At 39.8% G+C, this 16,238-nt stretch overlaps 1 protein-coding gene across 2 annotated transcripts in view; it reads left to right on the forward strand.

Moving 5' to 3' along the window:
* The window catches only part of ECHDC1 (ethylmalonyl-CoA decarboxylase 1), a 36,229-nt gene extending 23,205 nt beyond the window's left edge, over positions 1-13,024 (forward strand). For both annotated transcript variants that reach the window (XM_020790724.3, XM_078383382.1), the window contains 2 exons: positions 116-196; positions 10,087-13,024. In XM_020790724.3, the coding sequence (XP_020646383.3) occupies positions 116-196; positions 10,087-10,492 (487 nt within the window). In that variant the 3' untranslated portion in view covers positions 10,493-13,024. The remainder of the gene's footprint in view (positions 1-115; positions 197-10,086) is intronic.
* Positions 13,025-16,238: the final 3,214 nt, after the last annotated feature.

Below are 16,238 nucleotides of genomic sequence, written 5' to 3' on the forward strand. Positions count from 1 at the left end.
AAATCAATTATTTGCCTTGATTTTAATGTTAGAACTCCTGATTGTCTGACACTTCTGACTGTCCTGGTATTTAATATTTGAAATGTATTTTTTCCTTGCTTCTTCATTTGTTTAGGTTACCTCTAATTACAGTTGCTTTGATTCAAGGGAAAGCTCTGGGAGGAGGAGCAGAACTGACCACTGCATGTGATTTCAGGTAAGATTAAAAGTTTCACTAAATAGACTTTGCCTTAAGAGTTATGCCACATTCACATGGTTCTATCTCTTTGTCCCCAACAAGGTCCTGACCTCCAATGTCCATTAGATAAGTCATTCAGCCTGTCCACTGAATCCTAATATGACTTAATATGCCCCCAAACAAACCTGCTGCTGCCATCTACTGATTTACAGAGAAAGAAAAGACTCGGCTGTTTATGTAGTTTGCTGTGTGCTATAAAGCCAGCACAGAAAGGTGAGAAGTGCTAATTTTAGATTCTACTCAGACCAGAATGCATGTAGTTAAGTAAATTTTTATTTTTATATATATAATTTGGTTTGTTTGTTCGTTCGTTTCGTCGTTTAGTCGTGTCCGACTCCTCATGACCCCATGGACCAGAGCACGCCAGGCCCTCCTATCTTCTACTGCCTCCCGGAGTTGTGTCAAATTCATGTTGGTAGCTTCACAGACACTGTCCAGCCATCTCATCCTCAGTCGTCCCCTTCTCCTCTTGCCGTCGCACTTTCCTAACATCAAGGTTTTTTCCAAGGAGTCTTCTCTTCTCATGAGATGGCCAAAGTACTGGAGCCTCAGCTTCAGGATCTGTCCTTCCAGTGAGCACTCAGGGTTGATTTCCTGTAAAATTGATAGGTTTGTTCTCCTTGCAGTCCAGGGGATTCTCAAGAGCCTCCTCCAGCACCACAATTCAAAGGCATCAATTCTTCGGCGGTCTGCTTTCTTTATGGTCCAGCTCTCACTTCCATACATCACAACAGGAAAAACCATAGCTTTGACTATTTGGACTTTCGTTGGCAAGGTGATGTCTCTGCTTTTTAAGATGCTGTCAAGATTTGGTACAGAATAATAAATAAGGCTTGATGGCACATAACAAAACTCAGCAGTGTTTTGGCTCAGCTGTTAATGGCCTTCTCCCTGCCCTGTGCCATTGGCTTCACTCAAGTCTGCAGTGAAGGCCCAGAGACTCTTCCTAAACTGGCATTTGACCCCAAGACTGAGAAAGGTTCTCACCTCCACAAGGTTTCTTGCAGCAGGAGTGTGTGTCTGTGAATCTCTTTAGGGTAATAACTTATGAGTTTAAATGTCCCATGCTATGTTATTCAGAGCTATAACCACTTTATCACAATTATACTAAGAGGTAAATATCCAGGTAAAACCTGAAATAAATGTCAATACTGTACAGTATACATAAATAAACACTCAAATCCCAAATATATTTGTCCTGTTAAGAGCCAAGCCCCTTCCATACTCTCATACTGTTTTCTAAAGGTCTTCAAGCTTTTCCAGAGATTTTCACAGATATGGGAGAGCCATTCAGAGTACCTTGCTATGTGATACCAACTACAATTATTAACACAGTTATTAGAGTTTTAAGGATTGTGGTGGGGTGTATATATAATGGATAGGCTTAAGTGATTGGCCAATCAAATTATTTTAAATGGATTCTCATTAGTGGATTTATAGATTATCTATGACAGCAAAGACTACAAATATTATGCTGCTCCATGGAATGCCATGTGGTTGTACATTATCATCTTTGGTACCATCATCTATTGTGTTTCCTTGGGTTGAGTTGGGTTGGGTTGGGTTGGGTTGGGTTGGGTTGGGTGGGAGGGAGGGATGGATTTCTATCCCGCCCATCTAGACCAAAGGTATACTGTGGGTGGTTTACAAATTTAAAAACAATAAAACCCATAAGCATATATTATAAATCCAAGGTGGCGAGAGTATAAGATACGGCGGGAGGGAAAGTTTATATACCATTGACCAAGGCCTAGAGCACAAGACGTAAATGTCAGGACCTTGAATACTGGAATCTGTGTCATTAGATGAATGATGTAGAATAATTTGGCACAAAGCTCTAAGCAGGCTATTTGGTTTTGAATAAGATGATGTCAGAATAGCCCAGGGCAGAAACAGTTTATACACTTCCAAAGAAACATTTTAAAATTGTATTGTTTTAGCTATGCCAGTGGTTCCCAACCTTGAGTTCCCAGATGTTCTTGGACTACAACTCCCAGAAATTCTAGCCAGATAACCCCCACTGAGCTTGAGTCCAACAACAACTGGGGACCCAAGACTGGGAACCATTGAGCAGTTTGGATAATATTGTATAATATTGAGTCCATCACATGCAATGGATAGCTTTAGTTTGATCATTAAAAATTAAATGCCATCAAGTCGACTCTGAGGGCAACCCTTTCCAGAGTTTTCTAAGTACAGAGTACTCAGAAGTGGTTTACCATTTCCTTCTTCTTGGAGCATCCTGGGACTGTGCAGCTTGTCTGAGGTCGCACAGGCTGGCTCTTCTCCTGCAGTGGAGAACTAAACTCTTGAACTCTTGCTCTTCAACCAGGTACTCCATCTCATTAAGCTATCTAGCCAATTTCTGATATCTCATGTTTAATTCTTCTCCTGACTGTAGGTTTTGCTTTGGCTTCAATTATTTTGAAATTGTACAGAATGCTATTAGAAATAATGTTAAAACAGAGAGAGCAGGGCTGTAGCATAAGCCTGATCATTATATTCCTGAATAGAGTTGCCTCTTTCAAGAATACAGGAGAAACGGTGCTGGATCAGACCAAATGTCTGTCTTGTTCGGCATTCTCTTCACCTGTGAACTGCTGAATAGTTCAGTGGTTTATTTGGCTGCAGAGCCAGAGGTTGGGAGTTTGATTCCCCACTGTGCCTCCTTGACAGGGGCTGGACTTGATGATCCATAGGGTCCTTTCCAGCTCTGCAGTCCTATGATGATGAAGAGGAGGATGAGGCCTGGAAGTGGTGCATGAGTTCCCTCTTGCTTGTCTTCCCCAGAATTGGCATTCTGAAGAATACTGCATGTGAGAATAGGGTAATACAGATAGCCTTTATTGTGACCAGCAGCCATTGGTAGGCACCTCATTCTTGCAAACTTGTCTTTCTGTCACTGTTCTGGCAATTTCAGCATATTACGAAAGCATTTTGTGAGACTAGGGGCAGATTCTTCCCCACCATTTGGTTGTCCAAGCCCACAATTCCTCTGGGCAATTTGTTCTGTTTCCTATACAGGAGCATATGCATATGTTTATCTGTACAAGTTATAAAAATACTGCTCTATTTACCATTAATTTCATGCACTATTCCAGTTAGGTTTCCTGAACAAAGCTTGTTGTTTACTTTTTTAGACTATAATTCAAGAGTTATTCTAGCATTCTGGTTTCATTGGCAGGTCCATTCACCAAATGACAGTTTAGCCTTTGAATTCAGTCATTAGCCAAATAGCCAAATCCAAACCCTAACTGCTAAAATAGAAATCCAGTTGCATTTTACTAACATGCAGCCAGCCGAGGAATCCTGGGTTGTAGTACAAAGAAGTAATTTCCACTGTCCTTGAGTATGGATTGTCTATCTGTGAAAAAGGAAGATGGTAAGTACTGATTCTAGGTAACTGGGACTGAGTCACGATGTGCAGCAAGACTTGGGACATCTTTAATGTAAATTCATGCTCAATAACACAAGGAATAGTGAGCTTCAGATAGCACTGAAATAGCAAAGGGAGTGTTGCTGAGTGCACAACTGCAAGCATGTGACAGTTAGTGGGGGGGGCAAGCCATGATGGGAGTCTTTAGATTGAAAACATCACTCCAGTTGTGCCTTTTCTGGCAGGTGTTCATTAGAGCTGAGGTGGTAGTTGGGATGGTTTCAGTTCCTGGCATCTTCAGAGGACAGGAGTCAGAACTCTGTCTCAGACAGCCACAGAGACTGGCGAAATGTTAGGAAGAAAACCCCCAAGAACACGGCCAGACAGCCTGAAAAACCTACAACAACCATCAGACTTTTGTGTATTTCCTCATTTTTCCAGGGGAGAAGTATCAACAACTGTTCAAACTACAAGCATTCCAGGTCTTTTTAATCTCGACCTCACTGCATGAAAGAACACTAAAATGTCATCTTGTAATGCTTATTGCATTTTTTCCCTTAAATCAAGAGCCACATTCAGGTTAACAGGATGTTTTTTATTTGAAATGAAATCACCTTCATTCACAGTAATCCTTTCTTAATGAGGCAGAATAGTGGCCTAAATTTCATGCAGCATATTCGCATATTCATGAGTTGTTCTTGAGAAATACAAGCTGACTAAACACGGCTAGGAGCTTGGCAGGGGCGCGTTTGTGTGAGCCAGCACTATCCCAAGAGCTATAGCGTAGGCTACAGAACAGAGGGATTACTCTCTGCCTGAAGGTTGGTGGGCTTTGTTTTTTCAGTCTCTTGTTTGGTCAGTTGGTTCGTCCTACCCCAAATCTGAGTCACCCGAAGAAGAGCAGAATGTCATTTTGGAATACTTGTATTTGAAAAACATTTTTGGAACTGGTGGAAATGTAAGAATAAAGTGTTTAATACTCAGATCATGACTTCGTCTTAAAGCTCTAAAAGAGGCAGAGTTTTCTCCCACTCCAGAATTCATGATAGACTATCCTCCAAAATCACATAATTGGGTAATCAGCTGGGTAATCACAAGCAACCTATGATTGACATTTGTGGTATTGTGCCCTCCCTTTCAATCCACAGGTTATTCTTTTTGCTGTTTGGCTAGTTGTTGGAAAGGGCCTTTTTTGGTACAGTTGCTTTCACTGCAATAGATCCAGATTGCCAATGGACAAAATGCACCCATGGGACTGTCCTCCCCTAGGGAATGGTGGGGAAAACAGTGTTCATTAACTCCTCTTGCAGCTGTTTATGCCTCCTGAAAAGCTGCTCTGAGTCTAGAGGGTCAGGGGAATAGTGTGGCAGGTGCTGTTCAGTGCTATGGGGAGTTTAAAAGGGCAGAGGGAGAATCAGCTTCTTCCCTTTTGCCTATTAGCAACCTCTACTGTATCTCAGTGTTTTCTACAAAAGTTTGTTTGTGGAGGGCATGCACTGAACTAAGTCATTATGTGTAACTTAGCTGCATGCAGGTCAGGTTCCACCAGGCTTCAAATGAAGCAAAGAAAGTTATGATTTTTCCTGCAGCAGTGTTCCATTGTTTTGAATTAATATCTGATCGCTGTTGTTGTTCAATCTGCTAAAGAGGTACTTATCTGTCAATGCAGTGATCGAGGGTTGTATATCTGGAAACAAATGTATTCAAGTTCCACACAGGCATATTAAATAGAGTTCTGTGGCCTTGTCCAAAGGCAATCAGCAATCTATGGAGTGAAGGGAGCATTTAAAATTTTAACCTGGGCATTTTTTTTACTTTATATATTTTATTGTGGAGAGGAGTGAATCTGTGAATTGATAACTTCACTCTTTTCCACAACAAAATAAATACCTCATATTTTTTACTATCTTTGTCTGATGAAGAGTTCTGAACACACAAGTTCAGTTTATTGTATCTTTTCAGTGCCCAACCAAGAATATTCACAGTATGTTATTCTGCAGTCTGTCTTAAAATGCAGCTTGATCACTGAGGTCTAAATGTCTGGATGGGTTCTGTAGTGTGCATAATATATTGGCTTTTTTGCTATGTGGCTATAGTGGGAGAAAATGGAGGGTGGGTTGTATGTCATAGATTATTTCTTTTTCTCTGCCCATCCACTCATTCAAGACACATTTCAGTGTCTAAGTGATAGACTTCAGACGCTCTGCCTGCTAAGCCAACAAGTGTATGACAGAATAGAACTTTTTCAGTGGCAGCTGTAGAACACACTCCCTGCTGAGGCCAGTCAAACCCATCATGGAAGGGTTTTAAAAGGTAGAGCAAGTCTTTACCCAAAGGGTTCCTCTGTGCATTAGTAGCTGAGCACATTCTCTGCCTACAATTTGTTCTTATTTGTCCCCCCTGGTGCTTACTGACAATATTTTGTAGGGGGTGTCATTTACTCTTTTACATTTTATTTTTGTCACCTTGAGTTCTGTCTTGTGTGGCCAGTAAACAAGCAACAGGTGTGCAGCAAGGCTCAAGAAAGAATAGGGTGGGACTCAGCAGGACCAACATACATGACATTCCTCCTGCCCAAACATCATCTAACCTTGGCAGCATATCTTATCTCCTTGTTGTTTCTCTTTCCTGGTGGATTCCAGCCTCATCCCATTCTTTCTTCCTCCTTAATAACCACTGTCCCCTCTTCTCATTGATGTTTTGGAATCCAACTTGCCACTTTTCTCCTTTCACTTCATCTGTGTATCATATTTTTTCATAACTCTTATAGTTTTCTCTACTCCCTTTGCCACCACATGCAGCAATAGAAAATAAAACAGAAAATTCTGAGATGTTGCAAAAGATGTTAATGTCCTTTGCCTTTTTGCAACAACAGAGATGCCACTGCCTCCTGAGAAAATATGGGGATTTCAGATGTGTGTGGTATACTATGCTCCCCCTCCTTTCTTATGCATAGTAAAAAAACAAGAGAGTGTTCCTGTGGGTGGCAACCAAAGGCAAAGTCCTGACCACAGTAGCAATTAACTATTCCTTACTACTTGTCAGGAGAACCGGACAAAGTATCTATGCTTTTTAAATTATTTTTACTGGCCAAATGTTTCTTTTCTTTGCCCTGCCCCATTTCCAAGTACTATAAACTGTCTAGTTTCTTTTCCCAAACACAGTTCTCTGGATCTTGTCTAAATTAAATTACAAGACTGCCTTTGACTTTTTTTCTTACAAAGCATACGAAAAATTAGCTGTCTTTTCAGTTCCTTACTCACTATGTGGATCAGTTTCAAGCAGATTTGGGCTCAAGACTCAGGATCTCTCTGCTCTTTTAATGGTGATGATTGTGTCGGACCAAGCATTTTACTGCAGCACTAGTTTTACTGCACCTATGCTTTTGTTTTGTAGGCTGTGCTGTTCTGGATTTTCTGAATGCTTAAAATAGTTATCCTCCATTATCTGCAGCACTGTCTCTCTAGAACCCCTCTACCTCCATTTTTATTGCCTTTCCATATACTGAAACTGAAACTATGTAGTCCTTATTTGGTACAGTGATGCCTCGCAAGACGAATGCTTTATGCAACGAAAAACTCGCAAGACGAAAGCGCTTTGTGATTTTTTTGGTGACTCACAAGACATTTTTCTATGGCCGTGCCTCGCAAGATTAAATTTCAGTGCATTCCTATGGGAAACCGCACTTCGCAAGACGAAATTTTCGCAATACGAAATGAATGACTCACGGAACAAATTATTTTCGTCTTGTGAGGCATCACTGTACTTGAAAGCCTTTGAATTTAGTTTTTCTTTTATTGGATTGGGTCCAGATGGAGTCATATTTAGAACAGACACATTGAAGTTGATATCTTATGCCAGATAAGAGGCGTTCAGGGAAACAGAACATATAATTTATGGTGACAGTGGAACAGGAAGAAACAAGAATCAGAAGGAGATGCAAGCCTTCATTTAAGTAGTTACCAGTCCCCATTAAGATACTCCCGATATGTAAGTTAACAGTGAATCATATACAGTGGACCCTCTACTTACAGAATTAATCCGTATTGGAACGGAGGCTGCAGGTTGAAAAGTCTGTGGGTCGAGTTTCCATTGACCTACAATCCATTGAAAACCTATTAAACCCATAACCGGCCGTTTTTGTTCCATTTTTGTTCCATTTTGGGTTTTTTTCTTGTCTGTAGGTCGATTCTCCGGCTGCAAGTCGAACCTAAATTTTGCGGCCAGAGAAGTCTGTAAGTCGAGCCGTCTGTAAGTCGAGGGTCCACTGTACACATAAGATTGCTACACCACAATAGATTTGGTATTAGGAACAATAACTTGTATATCTTCACACAAATGCATGATATATGTTAACAGTTTCACTGCTATATCCAGCCCCAAGGTATTCTTCTGGTTCTAGAAGGGAAGGTGGGTTTTGACCATTTCAGTGATGGACATACAGGGTACTTGCCCCTTCCCCCCAAAAAAGCCCTTGCCCGCTTCTTTGTTGTTGTTGTTTAGTTGTTAAGTCGTGTCCGACTCTTTGTGACCCCATGGACCAGAGCACGCCAGGCCCTCCTGTCTTCCACTGCCTCCCGTAGTTTGTTCAAACTCATGTTCGTAGCTTCAGTGACACTGTCCAACCATCTCATCCTCTGTTATTCCCTCCTCCTCTTGCCTTCACACTTTCACAACATCAGGGTCTTTTCCAGGGAGCCTAAGCTTTAAGATCTGTCCTTCCAGTGAGCACTCAGGGTTGATTTCCTTCAAAATGAATAGGTTTGTTCTCTTTGCAGTCTCAAGAGTCTCCTTCAGCACCACAATTCAAAAGCATCAATTCTTCAGTGGTCAGTCTTCTTTATGGTCCAGCACGCTTCTTTACCAGACTTTAAAGCATGGAGCAAGAGAGGAAGGCTTGTCTCTGGCCTCACAGAGCTAAAGTGTAAGCCAAGGATTAAGGCTATACTGTGGTGCACATCAGGTAAACCCCATATAAGGAAGCTGCATTTAACTCAGTGGGATTCACATCTGAAGAGAACTTGGATAAAATTGCTCTGATGGAGCAGAGTGCCAATGACCACAACCTATCAAGACCAGCCAAAACATTTGCTCAGGGCATAAGCCATAGAACTATGCACATCCCCCTCCTTGTCTCCAGCTTAAATTACTCCCACTTGATGGAGACATGGGTAAGGAGGTGACCACATTGATAAAACCTCCAGGAAATACAGTGGGAGAGACTGATTTGCATTTTTTTTTCATTGACCACATCATACAAAATGAAATGCAAATAAACTCAGAGTTCCCCCCTCCAATCTGTAGTTTTCCCCCCTCTGCTGCTGGGGCTTCTACTTTTTAAAAAAGTATCCATTTGCATCCATTCAGAGGTATGATCACTTGAATTGATAAAGGGGAGGATAAGCTGCTCACACACTCACACACAAAGCTCTGCTTTGCTGCTTCGAGCACTATCCCCTTTGCCTCTTGACTCATGGGGGAAAGCTATTAATATAGCTATTAATAATAAGTTAGCATGTAATATTAAAATAAAAGGGGTAAAGAATAGGTTGCTAAGCAAGAATAATTTTACAGAGTTTGGGGAGAATTTATTGATTTTATATTTATAAAGGGGAAGGAATATGTACCTTTGCAAGAGTCACTGCTGTTTTCGATGGGAATGGGGTTCCATAGAGGGTGGGTGGAGGGAAAACATGATTTGTGTAGCGGTTTTTTATTGTTGTTGTTCTTACTGTGATGTGTTATTAGATGTTTTTGTTTGTATGATTGTTTTATGTTTTTAAAAGATAAATAAGAATAGGGGAGGATGAGCTGCAAAAAAACCCCTGTCATGTCAGCAAATGCACTCTCTGGCAAAGCCTCTCTCCATGGGCAAGCCTCTTCTTTTGCTTTATAGTTTCTCTTCTCTTCATGAGCAAAACTCTTAATTTTTTTAAAAAAACTTAAGAATGAAGCTTCTCTCCATCAACAAGTTTTATTTTAAAAAGAAAAAAGCTAATATGATGAGTTAACCAGAGGAGGAAACCCTTGTTGTTGCTTGTTAAGGCAGTTCCTTTTAACCTTGCCTCCTACAGGCTTCAATAAAGCTGCAAACAAGCAGCAGACAAGGCTTTTTTCCTGTCTCCTTGTGTAGCCATCTAAATCAAACAGACCTCAATTCCTGTGTGACTTCACAGCAATTGAATGCGAATGCATTCACATTTCTCTCACTGCGTAGTTGCACCCTTAGACGGTTTAATCACTTAATCTGACTCTAGCCCCATGCACATAAGGTTGTATGTGTTCACTGCAACTACTATATTTTTATGTGTTTGCAACAACAAACATTAGTGTGGAGGGAAGGCGGTACATCTGAATAAAATCTAAGGTGATTTCTGTGCTTTGCATAGAAATGAAGCAATGAAGATCAAGAAGGCATGGCTGCTGAGCTTCACTATAAATTAATGACAGAATACTTATTTCTCACTGACAGGTTAATGACCCCGGAGAGTGAAATAAGATTTGTCCACAAGCAGATGGGCTTAGTGCCAGGATGGGGAGGAGCTGCCCGGCTTGTACAAATCCTTGGCAGCAGCCCAACCCTCAAGCTGCTGAGTGGTGCCACCAGAATCGATCCAGAGAGCGCCCTCCGCATGGGCTTGATAGAGGCTGTGCTGCCCTCATCCAGTGAAGCTCACTCTCTAGAAGAAACATGCACCTGGCTCAAGCACTACACCAATGGCCCAGTGGAAGTCATTCAGGCCATCAAAAGGGTTGTTTCAGGAGGAAGAGAGCTCCACTTAGAAGCTGCCTTGAGGACAGAAAAGGAAATTTTTGGAACAGTTTGGGGTGGCCCTGCCAACCTGCAGGCCTTGGCACAGAGAACAAAACATAAATGAGTAATGCTGAAAAGAAACTGGTTTTGGTCACTCCTTTGCTGAACAGATTTATAGGAAACTGTTGAAAACTTATCAAATCAACTGGGCACTATTGTTCAGAGGCTTTGAATTATAAACCCTATGTCTGGAGTCAGTAATGTGGCCTTTTTTTTCCACAGCTGGGGGATCATTTTGGCTGTGTAATGGAGGGGGCTTCTCTCTGCATCAAAAGGCTAACTTCTATGAAAATGGTATTTTCTTCAGTTATGTAGAATAAATAATAGGCCTGAAGCCTCAAACGATAACTGCACAAACTGACTTTTCAAATTCTCTGCTATATAGAAAAATCTGGGGAGACAGTTTCTTCAGTGAAAGGAAAAATTGTCCAACAGTGTCTCAAAAGGTGACGGTTAGCAGTGATTGTAGCGCAGCTTTGTTCTTTACCCCCAAGGAGTATTGTGGGTTTTTTTGCACTGCAGGTAGCCATGCCATACCAGGCTGTGCTGGCAGCCTGGCCACCATTTTGCTACCTACACAGTATCTTCCAGGTAGTAGCACAATAGGAATGGGTGTGGGTGGGAGGCAGGGACAAAAATAACAGGAAAGCTTTTGTAAATAATTTTACAAAATGGCCTTTTATTTGTAGGGGAATCAGAAATGGCAGTTTTCAGGAAAAAAATTTCAGGAAATGTCTTGGAAATTTCGCCTCAGCATTTGATATTTATTGAGTGTATTCCTCAGATCTTCCAAATGAGGGTCACTGTAGATACACCTTGTCTTTGCTGCAGATACTTATAATACCTGTGCTGTGTTTATGTTCCTAGTACACAGTTTATTATTGCTGCTCTGCAGCTTCCCTTGTGCCAACATTTCCTGAAGCAAAAAAGCCCTTTGAAAGAGATACCTTAACATGTCTTCCCCTCAGCTTTTAACTGAATTGTGAGAAATCGGTGGATGGGAATGTTCAGTGAAATAAAGACATTCCAAACAAATTCCTCAGACACCTCATAAGTAAGGCAAGAACAGGAATAAGGAATATCACCTGTCAGAGTTTATCCGAAATTCCTTTTCAAGATTTTTTGTTTTTTTTTCCCCCAATAAAATTGATTGGGAATTGTCAAAATTCTTATGAGGGAAATCCAGATGTGCAGGAATACATTAAGGATATATGTGTTTTAAAGTTTTGGGAAAGTGGACATCAGAAAAACTACAGCTATTGGAAAATAACAGTGACAGTAGTTTCTCTGTCTCCTTTCTCAAAAAAGGTTGTGAACTCCTCTATATTTTGATCAGCACTGAATTAGAGGTTAGAGAAGTTAGAACGCAAGTTACATTATGTGCCTTTAAGTTGCTTCCAGCTTATGGTGACCATACTAGGGTTTGAAATGTGTAGGATGTCCTCAAAGAATGCTTTACCATTGCCACCTCCTTGTGAGCTTCCATGGCTGAATGTGGATTTGAACCTACATGCAAAAAATCTGAAGACATGGCTATACCGGCAGGCCTTCCCTACAGCCATCACCTAGCCTATCTTTTTTCCATCTTGGATTCTACTGTTAATTTGCATCTTATTCTAATTACATATATATTTTCATAGTTTTATTTTTTATATTTTGTGTAAATTGCCCAGAGTAGACATGTTCTAGATGGGCGGTATATAAGTTTAATTTTAAAAATTAAAAACATTAGATTTATATTTATAAAAAACAACAGAAATTCAGTTTAGTCCATGTAGAGTCAAATTACTTTGCTTTGAGGACCTTGCTGCTTATTGGATGCTGAAATTCTTTGAATTTGGAATTTTGCAAATAATTTTGCAGGTATTTTCATCTAAACCAGGTAGAAGTAAGCCTATCCAGCTGAGATCAATGGATCCCCTTGAAAGTAAATATTCATAGGATTGCACTTCTTATGGCAAATGAACCATAAGATTTCAGAATGCATCTTTCTGAAGTACCTTCACTGGTAGGTAGCATTATCTAATGTGTATCACATTATGGACATAGCTTCCAAAATGTAAACCCAGATGCCTTGGCTAACTTTGTCTTCGCAAGGATTCTAATACTGGTATGAGAATTTGTCTTTTTGCAGATTCAGTTGTCAATGTCTCCAGCTTCCACCATTTGAACAATTTTATGAATAAATTTTGATAGCTTAAAAACAAGTTTTGAAATGTGTTAGCTCATGTGGGATAAAGAGCCTGAGTAGTATAGTGCATAGTGAAACTAGGACACCTGGATTCAAAACTACATTTGCCCATGGAAAGTCACAGGGCAGAGATAGCGGTATACCACTCCTTCAACATCTCACAAGAAGTCTGTTAGTGATTTGATGGCTCATTGTAACATATTGTGCATATCAGAAACCAGCAGACTGAAAACTGGCTTGCAAGGACACAACTGAGACTTCAAACAGGTAAAACCAAAATATGAAGGCAACTGTATTTTGTAATTCTTGGTCAGTTCATTGTCTTATATGTGAGTTCATTATCTTATAAAGTTTTTCTTTCAGATTATTAAACTTTTCAATTTATTAAACACTGCAAAACATGTTGATTGTTTCCTACAGTTCAATGCATTCGGAGAAAAAAATTCACCAAAAATTAACGAAGACTCAGAACAAAGCCAAATTACGTTTGCACAGGTTTTGCAAGGTGCACTAATGATCCCAAGCATTTAAAATTGTTTTTGAACATTGTAAGACACTTTAAAAATAGCGAAAACGGACATCGCAAAACCATTGGAATGCATTGAATAGGCTTCAATGCATTCCAATGGGGGAAACATTGTATCGCTTAGCGATGTTTCCTATGGCGATTTTCACTTAAGGACGGTAATCCGTTCCCATTGGAATGGATTAACCAGTTTCCAGTGCATTCCTATGGGAAATTGTGTTTCGCTTAGCGATGTTTTCCCATAGCGATGTTTTTTGGGAACCAATTAACATCGTTAAGCGAGGCACCACTGTATTACTATTGATGAACCTATAAACAAGAACAGTTTCATACCTTAGGGCTTAGTGTAGCTAAAATTGGCCAACATGTTCTTGTTAAATAGTGAAAGGAATGGATAAGGCAACCATATGGTGCAAACTATCAACGATGGCATGGATATCACACATCAAAGGTATATCATGGGTTTGATACATTTGACAGATCTCTTATGATGAAGATGAAATTCTATGCAAATTTGTGAGTATGTCCCAGTGACTGGAATTAAATTTAACTGCTCCACTCAAGTTGGACAAAGAGAGTATCTCAATGATACTGAAATGACTGAACAGAAATATTTTGCATTACACTTGGACAATGGTGATCTAACTTTTATATTTAAGATAATGCATTCAAAATGCAGAAGTTTCCTTACACTTCATTGAGTTCTGTGCACTAATAAGAGCTTCAAACTAGATAAAGAAATTGTTTATGTTGGTTATCACCTTAACAAATTTCTTTAAGCTTCTTACTTTCCAGTGATGATCCCACTGATTTTCTTTTCAGATATACAGTATATTTTAGGAAATGAGGGCTGTTCGTTCTGGTAACAGAAAAGTCATTTTTGTTGGCTGGTAGATCTGTGTGTCTACTCAGATGTTATTGATTTTAACACGACTCCCAGATTAGGGGAGAAATGAGATTTCAGCCTTGGGGCACAAAATGGTGTCAGTTCAGGAGCTACATAGGTTAGATCTAATGTTCCTTTAACTTCTTCCTGAATCCATAGTCATTTCTGCTGTCTGTTGTGTAGATTTGGCCAGAACTGGAGTATCCGCAGATTCAGGAAAGATTAAAAGGGATGTGTAGATCTGATCATGCAGAAGTTTCCACATATGGGTGAAACATTATTTGAAACATATCAATTTAGCTCTCTTTAGTGGACCTGTTGTTTAGTCGTGTCCGACTCTTCGTGACCCCATGGACCACAGCATGCCAGGCCCTCCTGTCTTTAGTGGACCTACTGGAATGCTATTCAGAAGTTCACCTGAACAGATGGCGGGCTAAAAGGATGCTGGTTTGTGGGGAAATTCCATAACCCTCCCCCCTCCCCAAGTGTCCCCACCCAGCAGCAGCAGAGATCTTCCTGAGTGCAAAGCTATCAACTGTTATAGCCTGCTAGTTTTAAGAATTAACTACTGTTAAGGATAAGAGCCACAAATGAACTCATTGTCAGCATGTATATTAAATAAAGTATACTGAAAACTGGGAACAACTGCATTACTTTTATTTAGGTTGGATAAAACCAATGGCTCTCGCTAACGGAGTGCTGAACACTGGAAAGGCCAAAAAAAAAAAGATTTGTAACTATTTTCTGGGTAAACCTGAGGCTTATTCAAATTGATATGATTTCTGTCTTTCTTCACTCACAGCTTAAGAATGAAGTTGGTATCAGATAAACCCCAGACCCTCCTTTTGGAGGTAGAAATAATGGAGATAAAACATGAAATCACGTTTCACCCATGAAACAACAAACTTTACATGGTTGCCAAGAGTATCCTAGGTGTATGAACCTTAGATTAAAGGTAGCATAGCGGAACATCAATACTGCTAGGAAAATGTCTGTAACTTGAGTTCAATGAATTTACTACACTTGCAGACTCATCAGAAAGTGCTCAGATAAAGCTTATGATCATATTTAGTTGATGCTGCACTAATAAAATTACTTCTGTTGAAATGAACATATTTCTTTTATTTATTAGATTTATACCTCGCACCATCTGGCAGCCAAGCAACTCTGGGCAGTATGGCACCAAGTTGTAAGCAAAGTATATTAGAGGTCTGTATGTATCGGCACGGCCTCAAAGATATTTAAAGTAATTTGTTGAAAATACAGGAGGGATACTTAGAATAAATATACAAGTTACTGTCAAAGTTACCCGTTCATTCTTAACCTAAGATTGAAGATGTTAATTCAGCTAAATATGTGTATCTGGAAAGACGTATATTTTAATAGAGAATATTTATATTCTTGGCTTATAAACCTAAATATTTTATGATTATTTCAAATTATGTGTGGGTTTAATTATTTAGATTTATGGTGGGTTAGGAACAGCTAATTAAACATTGTAGTAATTGGCCCTAGATCATTAATATTTTGTTCAAGCCTATTAGAAAAATCGATATACAGTATTCTTTTATATGGATGACAGCATCCCCACTCATTGTATCCTGCCACACTAGGTGAAACCAGAGCAGCATTAATGGTCACAATCCTAATTTATATTTGCATTGGGGAAATTGCGTAAGTCTTGGTAGCAACTGCTACTCATTAATTATATATGTAGCACTTTCAAGATTAGCATTTTTGCAAAATTAAAAAAAACCTTAAGTTTGCATGCAGAAAATGATTATACTAGAAATATGCTAGTTATTGTTTGGTGGACTGTGTCACACCCAGTATATTGAACAGAAAAAAATTATTGGAAAATGTAGTGAGTAGAATCAGCAGGAGATTTTTATCCATAATGCAATATGCAACCATGAGGTTCCAATCATGCAGACCATGGCTTTAGAATCAAGTGCTTTTTCACAAAATCACTGTGAATAGTGTTTAATGTCTATGGTAGTTCCTCTTCATGAGTGGTAAGATCCAAGTTCATATAGTTCGACATAATACTTAGGGAAACCATATAATGCAGGCTCATGTTGATCTTGGGAGGGGAAGCCACTTATGTATAGTGCTGCTACCCAAGAATGGCAGCACAGGTAGGGTGTGGAGGAAAAGATTCTGGTGGTTCAAAGGCTATTGTCCTTATATTTTCAGAGGTAGCCATG

Source organism: Pogona vitticeps, chromosome 1, assembly GCF_051106095.1.
Source record: "Pogona vitticeps strain Pit_001003342236 chromosome 1, PviZW2.1, whole genome shotgun sequence".
Lineage (NCBI taxonomy): Eukaryota > Metazoa > Chordata > Lepidosauria > Squamata > Agamidae > Pogona > Pogona vitticeps.